The sequence below is a fragment of the Triturus cristatus genome, chromosome 4_1, assembly GCF_964204655.1.
Source record: "Triturus cristatus chromosome 4_1, aTriCri1.1, whole genome shotgun sequence".
NCBI classification, from domain to species: Eukaryota; Metazoa; Chordata; class Amphibia; order Caudata; family Salamandridae; genus Triturus; species Triturus cristatus.
Window position 1 is genome coordinate 464,028,605 of NC_140585.1, and position 16,369 is coordinate 464,044,973.

Consider the following 16,369-nt stretch of genomic DNA (forward strand, 5'->3'; position numbering starts at 1 on the left):
ATTTATAGAAAAAAAAATGTTGACTGGGTGTAGTGTAAAGATGTAGTGTACTGCTCAGCCAGGATGTGCATGTTAGAATGTTGAAGATTAGAATGTTGGTATGATTCAGGCAGTTGCTGAATGAGCTGAGCAGATACAGACTGCTCCTGGGGGGGCTCTTCTATTATTCAACTTAATACCAAATAAACCTATATGAAAACTACCAAGAATGGACTACTTTTTGTAACATTACACTGGGGCTTTTGCTATGCCAGTTGATTGGTCCATTCAGTAACTGATGAGTGTAGAGTCATTTGAAGTTGACAGTGTTTTATTTTCAGCTGGTCAACCCACCTATGTTGAGCCACTGCTCAAACCATCGTGATAATCACGCTCACCGGACGTATTTAACAACGTCCTCGCGGTAGACCCGGCAGCTGTCAGTTTCCCGGGCGGACCACGGACGCAGGATAACTGTACCTAAAGGTAAGAGAACCCAGGATCACACTGCAACTATTGATCCTCCCCGCAATCCTCCAGATCTAACCCTGATTTTTAACTTAATTTCAGCTCCAGCATTAAATGCGTAGGAACCAAGCGAGCACTTTACCCCTTCAACAATGGGTAAGTGCTACTTGGCCTTGTTCTCATAGGTTTAGAAGTTTAGTCTTGCGCTTTAACACGCCCTAACCAAGCCCCCCCCCCCCTTTCTTGCAGATGGGGACGCTCACTGTGCCAATTAAATTGGAGGATTCCCTAACCCCAGCAAAGACTAGCGGGTAAGCCAAGTTGTAACTGGACCTGCTGATGAGCAAACTATTCTACACCATGTGCACAACCCTGATCCCATCAGGTGTGCGATAAAGACACCACACCTGCTCTCAGGTTGCCCCCCACCGTCCTGAGGAAGACCCGCAGGCCAAGGCCCAGAACTACCCTTGAGCCACAAGACGGGTCGAAACATCGACGCCCACATTCACCCTGCCTGGCTCATGAGTCCCCAACTGTAACGTGCCACACAAGAATTGAATTGTGTATTTCAGAATCAAACGTAAATTGGTTTTTTATGTTTAAAATGTGGCCCGGTACAGACTGAGAAGTTGTGATCAGTCTAACGAATGAACAAGCTCAACCATTTCTTTTACCACACTGTCTGAATTCTATTCACCTTCCCCACACCAGAGCACTCCCTCTTTTTGCACGTACCCTTGGAGCAACCTCTCCCTCCTTTTCCCAATTGTGTCAAACACAGTAAGGAATATACTGTTACGCTAAGTATGATGGAATAAAACCTGTTGGAAATCAAATATTCCTTGGTTGTTACACTTTGATGGACTGTATTAATTACTATGAACCAACAGGTTATGAGCTCAGGAAATAATTTGTCAATGACTATTGTAGGCTGTGATGTGTTTCATTTACTGAATAAGGTCCAGGGCTATTGTCTTTCGTACCATATAAAACCCAGGTCCATGACCACTGGGTCACCTCATTTTCATAATGGCCACCTATTGAAGTCAGCAGGTATAGTGAGATGGTCTATTTGAATACTGTTAAGGGGGTGATTTTTAGAAAGTGTTAACAAAAGTTGACTTGAACCTTAGATACCTGCATTTAAGGGGCAATTAGTGTGTGACAACTGGCACAGGTTTGCTGTTGTACAAATGTTTGTGTGCGAGTACGTGTACAGTAGAAACATGGCTAGAGAACAAAAGGTTCAGGTGTTAAGTGCCCATGCAAACATGTGGAAAAAACACCTCAAACCCGGCATACGCCTAACATGCCACTAGAGTTCTGGTCTAAATGAACCTATTTAAGTCTAGCCCTTGCGCTCAAAGTCTGTGTGGAGTTGCTGTCTTTCAGAACATATATCCAAAGCAGTGCATTCCCCCACCGCACTTTAGTCTTCAGGGATTGAGGGTTAAACAAGCTCTTCAGTTTGTAACGTATACTGGCCAAATAAATAAATATGGTGCTTCAGTAAGAGGTATTAAGGTATTGTGAACGACTAAGACAGTATTCAGTGAAGCACTGTGCTTGAGTGTCACAGTGTAATAAAGTCTTGGGGGTACTATGCGGGCCCTGTCTTACTGAGATAGAGGGGGTGTAGTAGATGTATTGTATCATAAGTACCATTAGCCATGTGTAGAATGTATTGCCTGGTAGATCTTGGTAAGTGTTCTGTAGTTCCTTGTATATATGGTTGGGTATGGAATGTTAGGCAGATGTTGCTGGGAGCTGCTGTCAACACCATACCAAGCAGGGGTTGGTAATAAAGAAGATACTAACTACATACTCCAGTGTGGTGTTATTTGTAAGGAAATGCTACAGGGGGCTGCCTGATGTATTGCACTATGACATAATCGTCGATCTGATTACTCTACAATGAGGGAGAACAATCATTTTTGAGAAGGTGATACAACTAAAATCAAAGAACGCAAGCCATTGTATGACGGTGCTGTTCGGGGCCACGCTAAGGAATTCCAAAGGGACCTTTTGTATTTAGAAAGGTGAACACGATTCAAAAGACAAAGAGTAACCAAATGAGGCCTTGCTGACAAGAAAGCTCTACAGGCTCTGAGCGAGGCGGCGTGAAAAGGTATTTGTGAGCAATTACTGTGGGCTTCAATTAGGTCTGTGCCGGTAGATCTCACCCTTGCATGCGCTGATCAGGAAGTATCCGTAAGGGGTGATCCTGCTGAATGCCAAGTCCACCACGGGCCGCGTGTGTCCGGAGCAGGTGAGCGGAGTCTGCCTCATTGCCATGACTGCTGTAGACGGTAGGCTGCGCGAAACGCAGAAAGCGACGGGTAAGAAGACAGTGGCAGAACAACACAACCACCGGCGAGGAAAGGTGCACGCAGCCGGAAGTGCAGAGCGTCAGGCGCCGTCAGTTACGAATACACTGCGGCAGCAGCAATAGGAGGAGCGGAGTGTGTCACTATCACGCAAGACATGCAAGAGTAGAAGGCGTCAATTTAGATTTGTTTCGCAACGGTGGTGGCCATGTTGGGTGTACAACAGTTTATCAATGTATAAGTGTATTTTGAAACAATTCAAATTCTTATCTCTTATGTCATTAAAAGTCCGTTTTTTTTATTTTAGTATGATCGCCCCTTTTGAATCCTTAACACACAGAAACGTACCGTGTAGATACTGTTTTGGGTGAGAAAGGTTACATTTTGCTGCCGTGAAGCGTGAGGCACGAGACCTCATGCTTCTATGGCAGTTTCTCCTTTCTCTCGCCTGATTTTTTTGAGCGGAGAGCTGAAGTGTGCCTCTGTCAACAAACCACAAACGTGGACGAACTTGGTTGAAAACATTTTTTGCAGTATGTTGATCTGACAGAACACACGAAAAAGCTTATTGCGGCTCTCGTCGAGACGAGACCTTTATTTTTAATAACGAACTAACTTTTTAAGAATTGCCCAAGAAGCAACCCCTCGGACGGCAAGTTATCGCATCTTGAAGTGGAGAAAAGGGTGCCACAGTACTGCATTATTTGTTTGTTGGAAAATATGTATTTTTTAGAGGATAACTGTGTTGCTTTAATGTGCGTTACATTTTCAGCAAAGGGAAGCCCTTCCAACATGGCCGCCATCGACGCTTCCCATTGGTATTACGGTTCGTATCTTGCAGGGGGCGTCCAGGAAGCGGTGACAGCAAGGTCTGTCATTGGTACACAGTGCGGACCAGAGATTGAAGAGCTGCAGCTATGTCCGCCAGGAACCCAGGTATCCCTTTAGGTAAGCATTGACAGCCCTCAAATCGTACTTCGTCTGATAGCATGCTCAAAGAATCAAACTGTCAAAAGAAAAAAAGGCTTCATTTCAGCAAGAAGAGAAGAATTATCTCCACAAAGAAAAATTCAGGCTCCAGAATAGTCGTTTTAGTGATGCCAGGTATAGACACACGTCAGAAGGACAACAAGTGTCTATCAAGCCATGGTCTATACATGTGGTGCGCTCCGGGATGTAACGTCTATGTTTGAACAAGCGCCACCTCTGCTCGCGTACAACCCCTCATGCATACCTGCTAAGGTTTTAGAATGCTTATGTATAATATTTCAATGGTTTCAAGGTACTTATGAGTGGCATTCTACCGTGTGACACTTGAATGAGACTTTCTCACGTGGAAAACCAAGCAATGAAGTCAAGACATAACTACCAGAAAGTATCGATTTTGGGCAATAAGAAGCTGCAAAAAGTTCTTAAACCTGCTGATACCCCTAAAATGTAAGCTCCCTAACTGCGTGCCGGGAAATGTGCCTGTTCTACCTCCCACACACGAGTAAGCTTGTGTTTGTCCTAAAGTGACAGCCGTCACATGACATCAGGCAATTCTTGAGCCATTCAGACCTGCAAACCGTAAGGCACAGTAGCGCCATTTTAGCAGTACACTGCCTCTAGCCTATGGTATTTCTGAGAGGGCGGACAGGGGGTGCAGGCTTTGCAGGACGTGTTTAAGCAATGGGTAATCCACAAAATTAATAAAGAATAAGTACTGAGCATACATATATTTGAAATTGTATGACACAGATCTGGCCGTCTGTCATCTCCCAGGATCTACACTTTACACAGTGCTGAGTACTAAAATTTGGAAGCCTAAATAAAGGGATGTATAAGCTCTACGTAGCTGTCATCAATGAACCAATTAATTTTTGCATGATTCTGCGCCCCCAGGGCCTACTACCCACACTAGCCTCCTGTAGGGGCCCTGCTGCCATTCAGACCTGTCTACCCCCGGCAGTGTTAGACCTGTCTCCGCCAAGTGCCCACTGACTTCTGGCCAATCCTCAAACTAGCTTCATTGTGTTGCAGAACACTACTGTTCTTTTTAGGCTTGGTACAGATCAGACAAGCATGAGGGATTCTACGCCGTCTCCAGAGCTCCCCATCTCCTCTTGCCAGCCCGTGCCCAAGCTTATCGAGGTCCTTGAGACAAACCATAAGTTTGTTGCTCGAGCATGAATGTACCTTAAATAAATGAGAAGAGAAGAGTCGTTTAGCAAAACAGGAACAAGTTTGGTTTAATTAAACGCAGCAGCTGGGAGAGTATAATCAGAGGCGTGTCTGAAGACAGCCGCAAAGTACAGAAGTTTTGGCTGCAAAAATATAGATTTTGTGGGTACAATAAAACACTTCAACACACTTTGAAAAGCATCATAGTCATAATTAACAAGTACAGCCATCTTATAAGGGGGACACAGTTGTAGCTCGACTTTGGGGAGAGCTAGTGTGGGCCAGTGTGTTTGTGTCCAGACGTCTGTTGTAGTGAGCGCATGATCACCTTGTTCGGTGTACATAGAGTGTCCTGATTGACTGAGTGTTCCTAACTACATGTGGCATCTAACTATGTGGTATTTTGGGAGGGCACGCTGTTGTATTGATTTAAATGCACGCACTTGTTGCTATGTGCTTATTGCAGTTATGTATGGCATCCTGCACTCAGATGTAATCGTGCATCTTCTGAAGGACATTCCAAGTTCTGCGGTTCCGAGCACTGAACCAGGTGCCATGCCAGGCAAGCACAAAGTTAAGATGTTCCACTGTCTGTCAGGAATGATTTAAGACAACACTTAGAATAATTATGCTCTGAGAATATCATTGAACCACCAAATACTGCTGAATGGGTCAGTGCAGTTGTTGCAGCGTGGAACATCAAATTCCCCCCCTTCGTCACAGACCAAATACCACAATAGCAAATTCATTCAAAACATTCATTGGTGGGGCCCATAACACCAACACTCATACTTCATTGATCTGCTTCCCTAGAGGAATAAGCTTCCAAACGCTGACATGAAAGGAATATCTTTACCTAACCCTAAATGCATTGACTCCAACCTTGTGATATTCCCCTCATTAGGAGATGAATCATTTAGTTGTTTTGTGGTTTAGCGAATCCATTAATTTATCTATACACTACTCTTATCCTAGTTCTCTTCTTCAAATAATCGACACAACACATTTATCAATTTATCAAATATTGTTTATCTAATAAAATTGCAAATTGTTAGAAATCATCATCAAACCCGCAGAACATCATATTTATCTAATATGGCTAATAGTCGTCCTCTAAGTCAGTCAAGTCGTGGAAAAACTTTAAATTCATCAAAGTCAGGCCGCAATTCAGTCTCTCAAAGATTCAGGATAACAGCTGTCCAGCAGTGTCACCGTCCTCTCCGTCAGCATAACGTCTGTCCAGCAGTGTCACCGTCCTCTCCGTCAGCATAATGTCAGGAAATAAAGTTCGTCTAAGAAGAGCGTTTTTTAGTCCTATTCCCTACCTACTTATATAATGAAATTAATGTCAAAATGTATCAAGATTTAGGGTTTCAACGATCCCCATTGGTGGACATGGGGTCATCCGGTAAAGTTCTCACATAGTCCGCAAAATGAAGTCATCGCACTTGCTGGTTCCGGTTTTAAAACAGTCCTTTGTATTGTCGTTGGCGAAGCTCCCAGAGTGTCCTTGATAAGAACATCAGCTCCTGGGGTCAGGACTAGGCCATTGTTGCTGGCGGTGACGCATGCGCACTTCACCCAGAACCTCGTGTCTCAACGGCAGTCAAGTTAAACGTCTCGTTCAGCCATTTTGGATTAGGCCGAAATGGTCAACTTAAGCAAAACAAACACAAAAACGTAATTAAAACATGGAAATGGCTAATAAAATGATAAACCCTCACTAATACCCTTATGTGTAAGTAATTATCTAGCAGAATAGCAACATCCAAAGCGTTTATACTCACTCAATGATGCACAATTTACAATTACATCACAAAAGCAACATATATCATGCAATATTCTACTTTTCTATTATTAGTATGCGTACACATGTTAGTTTACAATTAGTTTAGCCATGCAAAGTGCAATTCCCACATGTAATTCTTTTGTTAATATAATTGATAAGTCTTTCACTGCAAACAAATTGATAAGATTACCATTAGTTGATTATTCAGATTAATATAAACATGCAGAATGGGGGGGGGTATACAACATTTTGTACTACCCGCTCCAGCACAGTCATAAAAGCCAAGAAGATGGATGGAAAAAATCTGTTTGTGTGCTGACTTACCCTCCTTAACCAAAAATATTTTAGTTGATTGTCACCCACTTCCCAAAATTAATGAGTTAATTTCAACTTTAGAAGGGCCAAAGTTTTCAGTAACATTGATTTAAAGGCAGCATATCATCAGGTATTGCCTAAAAAAGATGTTCAATGGTGCAACGGCAGACCACTAGCTCCGCACCTCACGCCAGTTCCAATTAATGAGTTTGCCGCGTAACCAACCCCAGCCGTTGCGTGACGTCACTGTGCTCCAGATCAAGGATTTATTCAAATGTCAAATGGGGGTGCGCAGATCATAAAGTCCAATAGTCAGATATTGATGTAAAAATGTTTTCTTTATTCCAAATTTATAAAAGTCATCAGACAGACATTCCAGCCAACACGTTTCATTCCCATGCTGGGAACTTCACCAGGGCAATAGAAAATTGCAGCTTGAATATACCTGCACACACCGGCAAATTTTTGCATTCCGTACTGTCAACTAGGGTAGATTCTCCCAAGGTAAATATGCGTCTTTATGTATGCCTTTTGAAATTATGTTTTTAAGTGATAGTCTCTAACTTTTCACGGTCCCGTGTATTGCACTAGGGCGAAGCACAGCAGTCACAGACAAGATAATTCCTGGATGCCGAACAAGTGTATCTCCCTCTTCTTGTGCACACCAAGTTTCAAAAGGCATACATAAGGACGCATTTTTACCTGGGGAGAATCTACCCTAGTTGACAATACAGAACGCAAAAAATGTGCCGGTGTGTGCGGGTTTAAACGAGTCGTAATTCTCCACTGGCATACATAAGGACACATATTTACCTTGGGAGACTCCACCTTATCTGAGACTACTGAGCACGGAAATTTGCTGATGTGTGCGGGTATATTCAAGCCACAATTTTCCATTCCCCTGATGAAGTTCCCAGCATGGGAATGAAAGGCGTTGGCTGGAGTGTCTATGTCTGATGACTTTTATAAATTTGGAATAAAGAAAAAAAAATTACATCATTATCTGACTATTGGACTTTATGATCTGCGCACCCACATTTGAATAATTGCTTAAAAAAGAGTCTCAATCTCTTTGTACTTTCATCACTCCCTTTGGAGCTTTCAAGTATTTACGGTTGCTGTTCGGTCTTGCATTGGTGGCAAGCGTTTTTTCAGAAATTGACGTTCTTGTTATTCAAAGACGTACCTGTAGTTTTGGCATTCCAGGACAACATCCTAATATTTGCTAAAGATGTTTTAGAGCACAACAGCGTTTTAGACAAAGTTCTAAGAATCTTGTATAAACATGGCATGACTGTTTCAAAGGACACATGCAAGTTCTTAACGGATAATGTTGAGTATTTAGGACATTGCATCACTGCACAAGGCATTAAACCCAAAGCAGATCTTGTCAAGGCCCTAAATGAAGCACCTAAGTGATTATTACTTTAGATTCGTTTGTGGCAATGCCACCCTTATGGAACCCCTTAAAAGGATGTTGGGAAAGAAAGAACATTTTTGTTGGGGTCCAATGGAACAAAGTGTTTTCAAAGAAATCAAAAATATCCTATCCCATGTCCCGGTGTTAAAAACGTATGTTAGTGGTCACAGTGTATTGTTACTGTGGATACCAGTGCAGAAGGCTTAGGAGGTTTGTTATATCAAAAAACAGGAACTTCTGATGCTACAGTAGCTTTTGCTTCCAGGGTGTTATCTCCTACTGAAACGAAGTATAGTACTATTGAGAGGGAGGCACTTGCCTGTGCCTGGCCAATAGAAAAATTCTGAATTTACCTCTGGGGCACATTTTTCACCTTGTGTACAGATCATAAACAATTAATGTACTTATTAGGTGAAAAGGGCACATCATGTGCGTCTTCAAGGCTTATCAGAATTTTATCAAAATTGCAAGAATATCATTTTGAGGTTAAATATATACCAGGAAGCACTAATTCTAGAGCAGATTGCTTATCTAGACTACCTATAATAGAACAAGGAGAAGAAGCTGAGGGAGACATGTTCAGAAATGAATGTGTGGTAGCTAGCACTAATGTTGTACTTAAGTGCAATGGCACAGTCACTGAAACTGAATGGAATGCGGCATACAATAATGACACTGTTCTCATGGAAGTCAAATCATTTGTCCAACGAGGTTGGCCCTCTCTAAGGAATTTTAAGGGTGACTTGTATGTATTTTGCCAATTAGCTTATCAGTTAACAGTAGAAAATGATATACTTATGAGGGCAGAAAAGATTGTGGTTCCCAAATGTTTAAGAACTAAAGTCATGGAGTTGGGCCATAAAGGGCACTTAGGAGCTGCATCCACAAGAAAATATTATGATGTTATTTCTGGTGGCCTTCTATGGACAGTGATGTTGATACATTTGTAAGTAATTGCCACAAATGCATTCTATCCTACAAACATTGGAAGACACAGGACACCCCTTTAATTACCACACCCTTGCCTCAAGTCCCGTGGTGTAAAGTGGCACTGGACTTAGCTGGTCCTATTATGGCATTACCTTTTGACGCTAAATATCCATTAGTGCTGATTGACTATTACTCAAAATGGTTATATTATGATTTTGTGCAAGAAACATCAACACAAGATGTTATTAAATGTTTGGACAAAGTATTCGCTTTAGAAAGTTATCCAGACGAATTAGTCACGGATAACTGGGTACAACTGGTGTCTGAGGCTATGGAGTCCTTTCTAAAGGACAAAGGTATCAAACACTATAATATAGCTTTGTACTCACCTCAATCTAATGGTGCTGTCGGAAGGCTAATAAACTGTTAAAAAAAGGCATTCAAGTGGCTAGTACGTGTGGTAAAGATGTTGTTAAATTTGTCCAAGACAAAGTCTGGGCTTACCATACTACTCCTCATAGTGTCACAGGTATGTCGCTGTTTTCCTTGTTGAAGGGCAGATTATCCAATACAGGATTGTGTCCCACCTGGTTGAAGGCCATATCACTTGGCACGCTTGGGGAAGTGGTAGATTTTAAGAAACTAGAAACAAAAGTCCAGAATGTTTGCATATCGTGAGAAAAAAAAATTACGGGCATCGGAGTTGTGAAGGAAGGATCTTCGGTCATGTTAAAGGATATGAGACCTAGAAGGTCCAAGGTTGAGTTCAATTTTCATGAACCTATTTAAGTAGTCCAGGTTGCACATTCATCTGTTCTGTTAGAAGATGGACGTTGATGGGCAATAAGGAATTTGGTTTTGTTAAGTGAGTTTCCAAGTACTATTGCGAGAAACAAATTACAACAACCGCAAACTCATAACTTGTTTTTTCTGTCCTCGGCTGATATCACGAAGGACTTGGGAAATTAATGTATCGGTATTCTGGGCAATAATTCTTCTCTATTAGCAGAATATAGCAGTCGTCTGCCTTTGGAAGTTGAGTTACCTGCGATTCGGGATAATATTGGGGTGAATAGTGGTGTTTCTGCTGTCAACCAAGGTAACACTTGTGATGACTGTGATATTACGGTTGCCCTTAATAGTGGAAGTGTTACAAAAAGTTTATCTGCAAGACTTTTCTGTTTAAGTTTGCATGTTATTGCGTTATTATTTATATAATTTTCTTCTCTTTCTTTCTTTAAAAAAATTAATAAAAAGAAGGGAGATGTGTTGTATTGATTTAAATGCAAATGCTTGCACGCGCTAGTTGCTATGTGCTTATTGCTGTTTTGTATAGCATCCTATACTCAGATGTAATCATGCATCTTCTGAAGAACATTCCACTTTCTGCGGTTCCAAGCACTGATCGGTCAGTTTATTTCACCAGTCAGTTACTGGATCGCAGAGGTGAAAGTCGTCAGAGGATGGGCTCCTTGCATACAACCTATGGAAGAATAAATACAGATGAATTTGGACACAATGAACTGATTACTGTCTTCATGTAAATACCGTTTACAACACACGCCTTAGGCCAAATATGTTTTATTGGGGCTAATCTCCTCAGTTCTGTTTGTGGTGTGACTACCTATCTGTGGGATAGATCTGAGTTTTCCGTGGACGCATGTTTGTCTGTGGGTTAAGAGACACCCCACCTGTGATCTGTTATTCGATAGGCATGGGTGTTGGTTGTAGGACCTGTAGGAAAGTAGGATCTGCTTCTTATGATTACCCACACTTTTTGCTTGATGTTGCACTGTTTTTGACTAGTCTGACTGCTAATCAGGACACCATTCTATCTGCTTTCTCCTCTAAATTGTCATGTATGTACTTTGGTACACCCAAGATTAGATACTGGGGTACCGTTATAAGTCCCTAGGATATGGTACCCATGTACCCAGGGCATAGGTACCCCAGAGGCCTCCTATGGGCTGAAGCATGTATTATGCCACCCATGAGCGGCCATGCAAAATGGAACTACAGGTCTGCTACTGCAACCTGTGTAAGCTGGTGCTTGCACCACTTACTTTAGATATAGGTTCACTATATCTATTATTCACTACACTTAAACCTTATAAGTCAGCCCTATAGCAGGCTTTATCAATCCTGAAGGTAGGGTGCTAGGTTTTAGGTGAAAGGGTGCCCCTGCATGAGCAGAGCCTCTCTGCAGCCTTCGGAGACCATTCTCCTGGGTTGTCTGTGACTCAGCCGGATATATAGGTAGAGGTGCATTATAACCTCGCGGTAAATGGTATCTCGAAAAACGGCTGCATAGAAACATATTGTGTTTGGTATCAAACACCTTGGAATCATACCTCCACACCGGTATCTGGTGTGGAGGTATGATTCCACCCTTCTGAAGCGAGCTTCGTGGGGTCCAATGCCAGCCTTCTCAACCCGGACAGCGCAAAATGGATGCTGCCGACCACATTTCTTTCCCCTCCTGCTGCTGAGCCAAGCTCGAGCAGAGGAAGGCAGCAGAATAGGCATCCTGTCACAGGGAGGTGTGACCACCTCCCAGACAGGATTTAGTGTATTGGGGCTGAGTGGATGCACTCTGAGAGTGCGTGAAAGTCTGCACTTGTGGCACATTTGGTGTCCCTGTGCATAGTCCAGTTCAAACCAGTTCTGGGAACCATTGGCTCCTACTCTGGCGCAAAACTGGACAAAGGACATGGGAGTAACCTCCCCTCTGACCTGCTGCCCCTCCATCCCCGAAGGGTCCCCTGAATCGGTCCAACCCTCTCCAGTGGGTATGAAAGGGCTTACCTGGCTGTAAGACTTTATGTTTTATGTGGACAAGATTCTACAAGAAGAAACCACTGACCTTCGACCGTCTGGACACTCTGGACTTCGCTGGACCTTGACTGGGCTCGACTTTGTCCCCGTTTCCATCCGATGATTTGGCTGTGCCCTTGCTCCATACAGGCTCCGTGCAGGACCTGTGGTGCACTAAGGACAACTGAAGAATCTCCCTTGGGGTGAAGGGAGTCACTCGCCTGCATTTGCAGGTACCTTAATGCAACTGACTGGTTTGCTGCTCCTGAGCTCCTGCGGACTCTGAATAATTCAGCAACACAGGAGGTGAGTTATGAAGGTCCCTGAAGTTGATTTGCCCTCTCAGCAAGTTTGAGGCCAGTATCTCTCGTGGGGACTGCATAACCCGAACCCCTGTGCACCGCGTCCATTTGCAGTTGCATATGCTTGTTGGCGATTCCCAAGCTTGTGCATTGGACTCCTGACCCTGAGCAGTATTTGCACCAAAGCACTCCGGCCTCCTCGCACCAAGTACTCTGTGGGCTGGTACTTTGCAATATTGCTCGAGGCCCCCTTGCGACTCCTGGTCATTTGGCCTGTGGGTCCTCCTGAGGGTCATCTTGATTTCTGTTGGACTTTCCTGGTTGCTCCAGATGTGACCTGACTCCCCATTGCTTGGTGAGTCCCCTGGACCTTGCTAGTCCACACCGTAATCTGCTTGACATTTCCTGCTTGGGTTGCTTTTGCCAAGGCTTGTTCGTGCTCCAGCCGGACACTGACCCCTCAGCACTCGACATCTTTCGTGGGACAGCTCACATCTGGCTCCTGGTCATCATCAACGTCTCCTGGTCCTCGTGGCTGCAGAGTCAAGCATCCCTTCTTCGCACTTGACACTGGTGGACATTTATCTACCGAGCTTCTGGTCACCCTGAAGTGACCCAAACTCTGTCCCCTCTGCTTTCAGGTTCCTCCCTTCCAGAATCCAGGCTTGGATTCCACCGGACCCTTTTCATCTTCATGGCAGCAGCACTTCTTCACAGCCCTCCATAGAGAACGCCGGCGGTTTCCGACACCATTCCAGACCTATGCACCCGGCTCCTCTGGGATAGGTAACTCAGGTACTATGATATCCACGGGTGGGATGACTCTCAAACCTCCAAAGTTCCAAAGGGTTTGCTCGAAGTCCACCTAGAAGGGTCCTTAAACTTTAAAATTGCAATCGTGACTTCCCCATAGAATTGTACGGAGCCCTCGGTCGTGTTAGCACACTGCACCCGTCCTCCGTGGGGTCCCTGTCTAATCACCTTGGGTGGTTCCTTGGGGTCCCATCGATTCTATGTGCTCCAGACCTTGTCTTGATCCCAGTTATCATTGTTATACCACTATTTTAGTATATGGTTTGGTCTCCCCCTAGAGCCCACTGTGTATTGTGCTACTTACAACTGTTCAATTGATCTCGTATTGTATGCTTTGTGTTCTATCCTCATGTAGAGGATAGTAGAGAGTGTTGTATTAATAAATACGTATTTTTATATAACTACTGTGTGGTTCTCCTTTCATTTGATTAATTCAGGAGGTGACATTCTGGTAAAACAAGCTGCTTTACATTCCTTCAAGATTAAGCCTGAATGCTGCTCTCCATAGCTACCACTAGGATAGCTTTCTAAAGGTTATCTTTGACCTCATACATCATAAGGGTCGTTTGGACTGGTGCAAGGTGCCCACTTTAATTAGTGGACATCATATACCAGGCCAACTTCTCACAGGTCCTGCCTGGCCAAGTATCTCTGACTCGAGGTTGATGGGGAGGTCACCTTGGGTAAATCCAACTGCAGTAACACAAGTTTGTTATAATATTGCAGCCAGTGGTATAATTTTTATCGACATTATCAACATTGTGTGTACAGTTGTCATAGTGTACATCAATATTGTCTTTACTGATATTGAAATAGTTATGCATTTCTAAATCATGGCTTACATCAATATTGCTTTTACTGTTAACAGCATTGTCATTCGTTCATGGATTATGGCATACACTGACATTGCTACTGCTGGTATCGTCACTGTGGTGCAGGCGTAGATTATGGCATACATTGACATTGCATTTATTAGCATTGGTATTGTTATGCGAGTGCAGGTTATGGCATACGTTGACATCACATTTATTGGTATTGCCGTTGTCAGGGCTGCACATATCATGGTATTCGTTGACATCATATTTACCCATTCCAACACTTTGATTCCACATGCATGAAGCATTGATTACACATTTCGATAGTGATGGATGTGGCATGCATGAGCAGTTTGCTTGGAACATGGCAAATTCTATGAGAGAGCAGTTCTTTCTTCAGATTGCTTATCCCTTATCTCGTTGGCAGTTGTAGCGTCTTCCCCAGCCTGGGTATCCGCCAATAACTATGCCATACTCCAAGCTTAGTATTACACGTCTTTATTTGTGTGTGTAACTGCGAACTCAACATTCTACACCTACATCACAGCTCTACGGAGTCCGTTTAGAGCCTAAAGGCTCCCGTCATAAAACCTGCAAGACACTACACTTGGCAGTGCTGCATCATGCTATTGGGGTCACATTCTGGGACTTCTTTTCTTTTAGTTCTGTCAACCGCACCGCAAGAGTCCTCTGGCTGAGCTGAGTCGTAGCCGGAAAACAACAACACGGATTTCTTTTCATGTCTGAAGGCTATAGATACACCTAACTAGTTCCTCTGCTTGCAGAGAGTCAGCTTTTCTAGAGTTTGCAGCACGGCCAGCTTATTTCACCGCTGGCTCTTCATTGCTTGTTTGTTTTTTCACACATTTCGCCCATATAAAATGCAAGTTACAGAAATACACTAAGAGCGCAACTTCACCCTGATCAACATGAGGGCAGAGACAGTGCCGTCCATATTTGTTAATGTTATTCACCCCTGTGACCACACGCAGAACCGGTCACATTGTCATCTCAGATACTCAGAAGGCCGGCAAGGCTTGATTGAAGCCCGGGTTCGTAACTAATTGTCAGTGCCAGCTAAAACAGCACACATGCACCAATGCATAATGTATTTTTTTTTTTGCGAGAATCGAGGCAGATTGTGGGCAGCACCAACAGTGCTGGCATTACCAGAGAAGATAATTGTAGCATTTGCTGTTTAAATGCAGCATTGGTAAGGGCGCCTCTTGGAGTGGTCCCAGGGGCACCATAATGCGTGACAAATGCATTTTAGTGCAGTGACGCAGACACCAGCACTAAAATACTGTAGTCTAATCACTGATGCATGATACTTGGCATTGCTGCTCTTATTAACATTGGTTGAAAGGCATGAAACAAAAGCATAACTCCAAGTTATAGTGATTGGAGGCAACAGTCAGATAGTCTGGCTGATAACCCCACTGGTTCAAGCATGGGCCACAAAGCCCAGTTATTAAAAACTAGTATTCATTCTCCCTCTAGTTGACAACAATCTCCTTAAGGGTGCCAACTATGCATGAATGAAAATTCAGAAATTAAGCTCCTTCCATGTTAAAACATGTCCCTTTGCAGTCATTTTTCCTAAAGAAACCGAGGTGTAAGTACACACTTTAATTTGTCTTTACATGGCCCTTGTTTCGGCAGTATATTGGTTTAGTGGCTGTTCATTAGTTATTAATCCCCAACTCTGTAGTGCTTAGTGTTTTCGTGTCTAGTGGCTCTCCAAGAAACAACATGCAGACACGGTATGGGCTCAACACTTCTTTATTCACTGTTATCTCTGTTATAGCCTCGTTGCATGTTAGTGTGTGTGTTTATGTGTGTGTGTTTTTTCCCTATGTCTCTTCCCTTCTCTCTTTTCCCTTCTCCCTTTTCCCTTCTCCCCACTGAGCTCACTTCCTATCCCGATCATCCTCGACAATGTCCCTGACTTCACACTTACCCTCTTGTTAGATAGGAACTTGGAAATATTTCTCATGTCTTTCACATCTCTTCAAACAGTCTTTGTGGTTATGTTTTGGGTTGGTTTGTTATCTCGGGTCAGGATGCTGACTGCAGACCTCCTCCTGTTTTTGGGAAACGTCCTAGCTCTTCCACTCTCTCTCCTGTGTTGCTTTCTTCACCTGGTGGTATGTTTATGGGCTTGAAGCGTGATGAATTCTGTGTGACGGACCCCCTGGTTCGGTTTGCTGTGACATGGTGCCTTTCCTTTC

The 16,369-nt window shown here is 43.4% G+C and overlaps 2 protein-coding genes across 2 annotated transcripts in view; one reads left to right on the plus strand and one right to left on the minus strand.

The window, feature by feature from the left end:
• STRAP (serine/threonine kinase receptor associated protein) overlaps positions 1-2,931 on the minus strand; it is a 143,616-nt gene extending 140,685 nt beyond the window's left edge. The window contains exon 1 of the mRNA XM_085652664.1: positions 2,634-2,931. Coding sequence (XP_085508790.1) covers positions 2,634-2,745 — 112 coding nt within the window. The 5' untranslated portion in view covers positions 2,746-2,931. The remainder of the gene's footprint in view (positions 1-2,633) is intronic.
• A 658-nt stretch (positions 2,932-3,589) lies between these two features.
• DERA (deoxyribose-phosphate aldolase) overlaps positions 3,590-16,369 on the plus strand; it is a 315,473-nt gene continuing 302,693 nt past the window's right edge. The window contains exon 1 of the mRNA XM_085652666.1: positions 3,590-3,725. Coding sequence (XP_085508792.1) covers positions 3,695-3,725 — 31 coding nt within the window. The 5' untranslated portion in view covers positions 3,590-3,694. The remainder of the gene's footprint in view (positions 3,726-16,369) is intronic.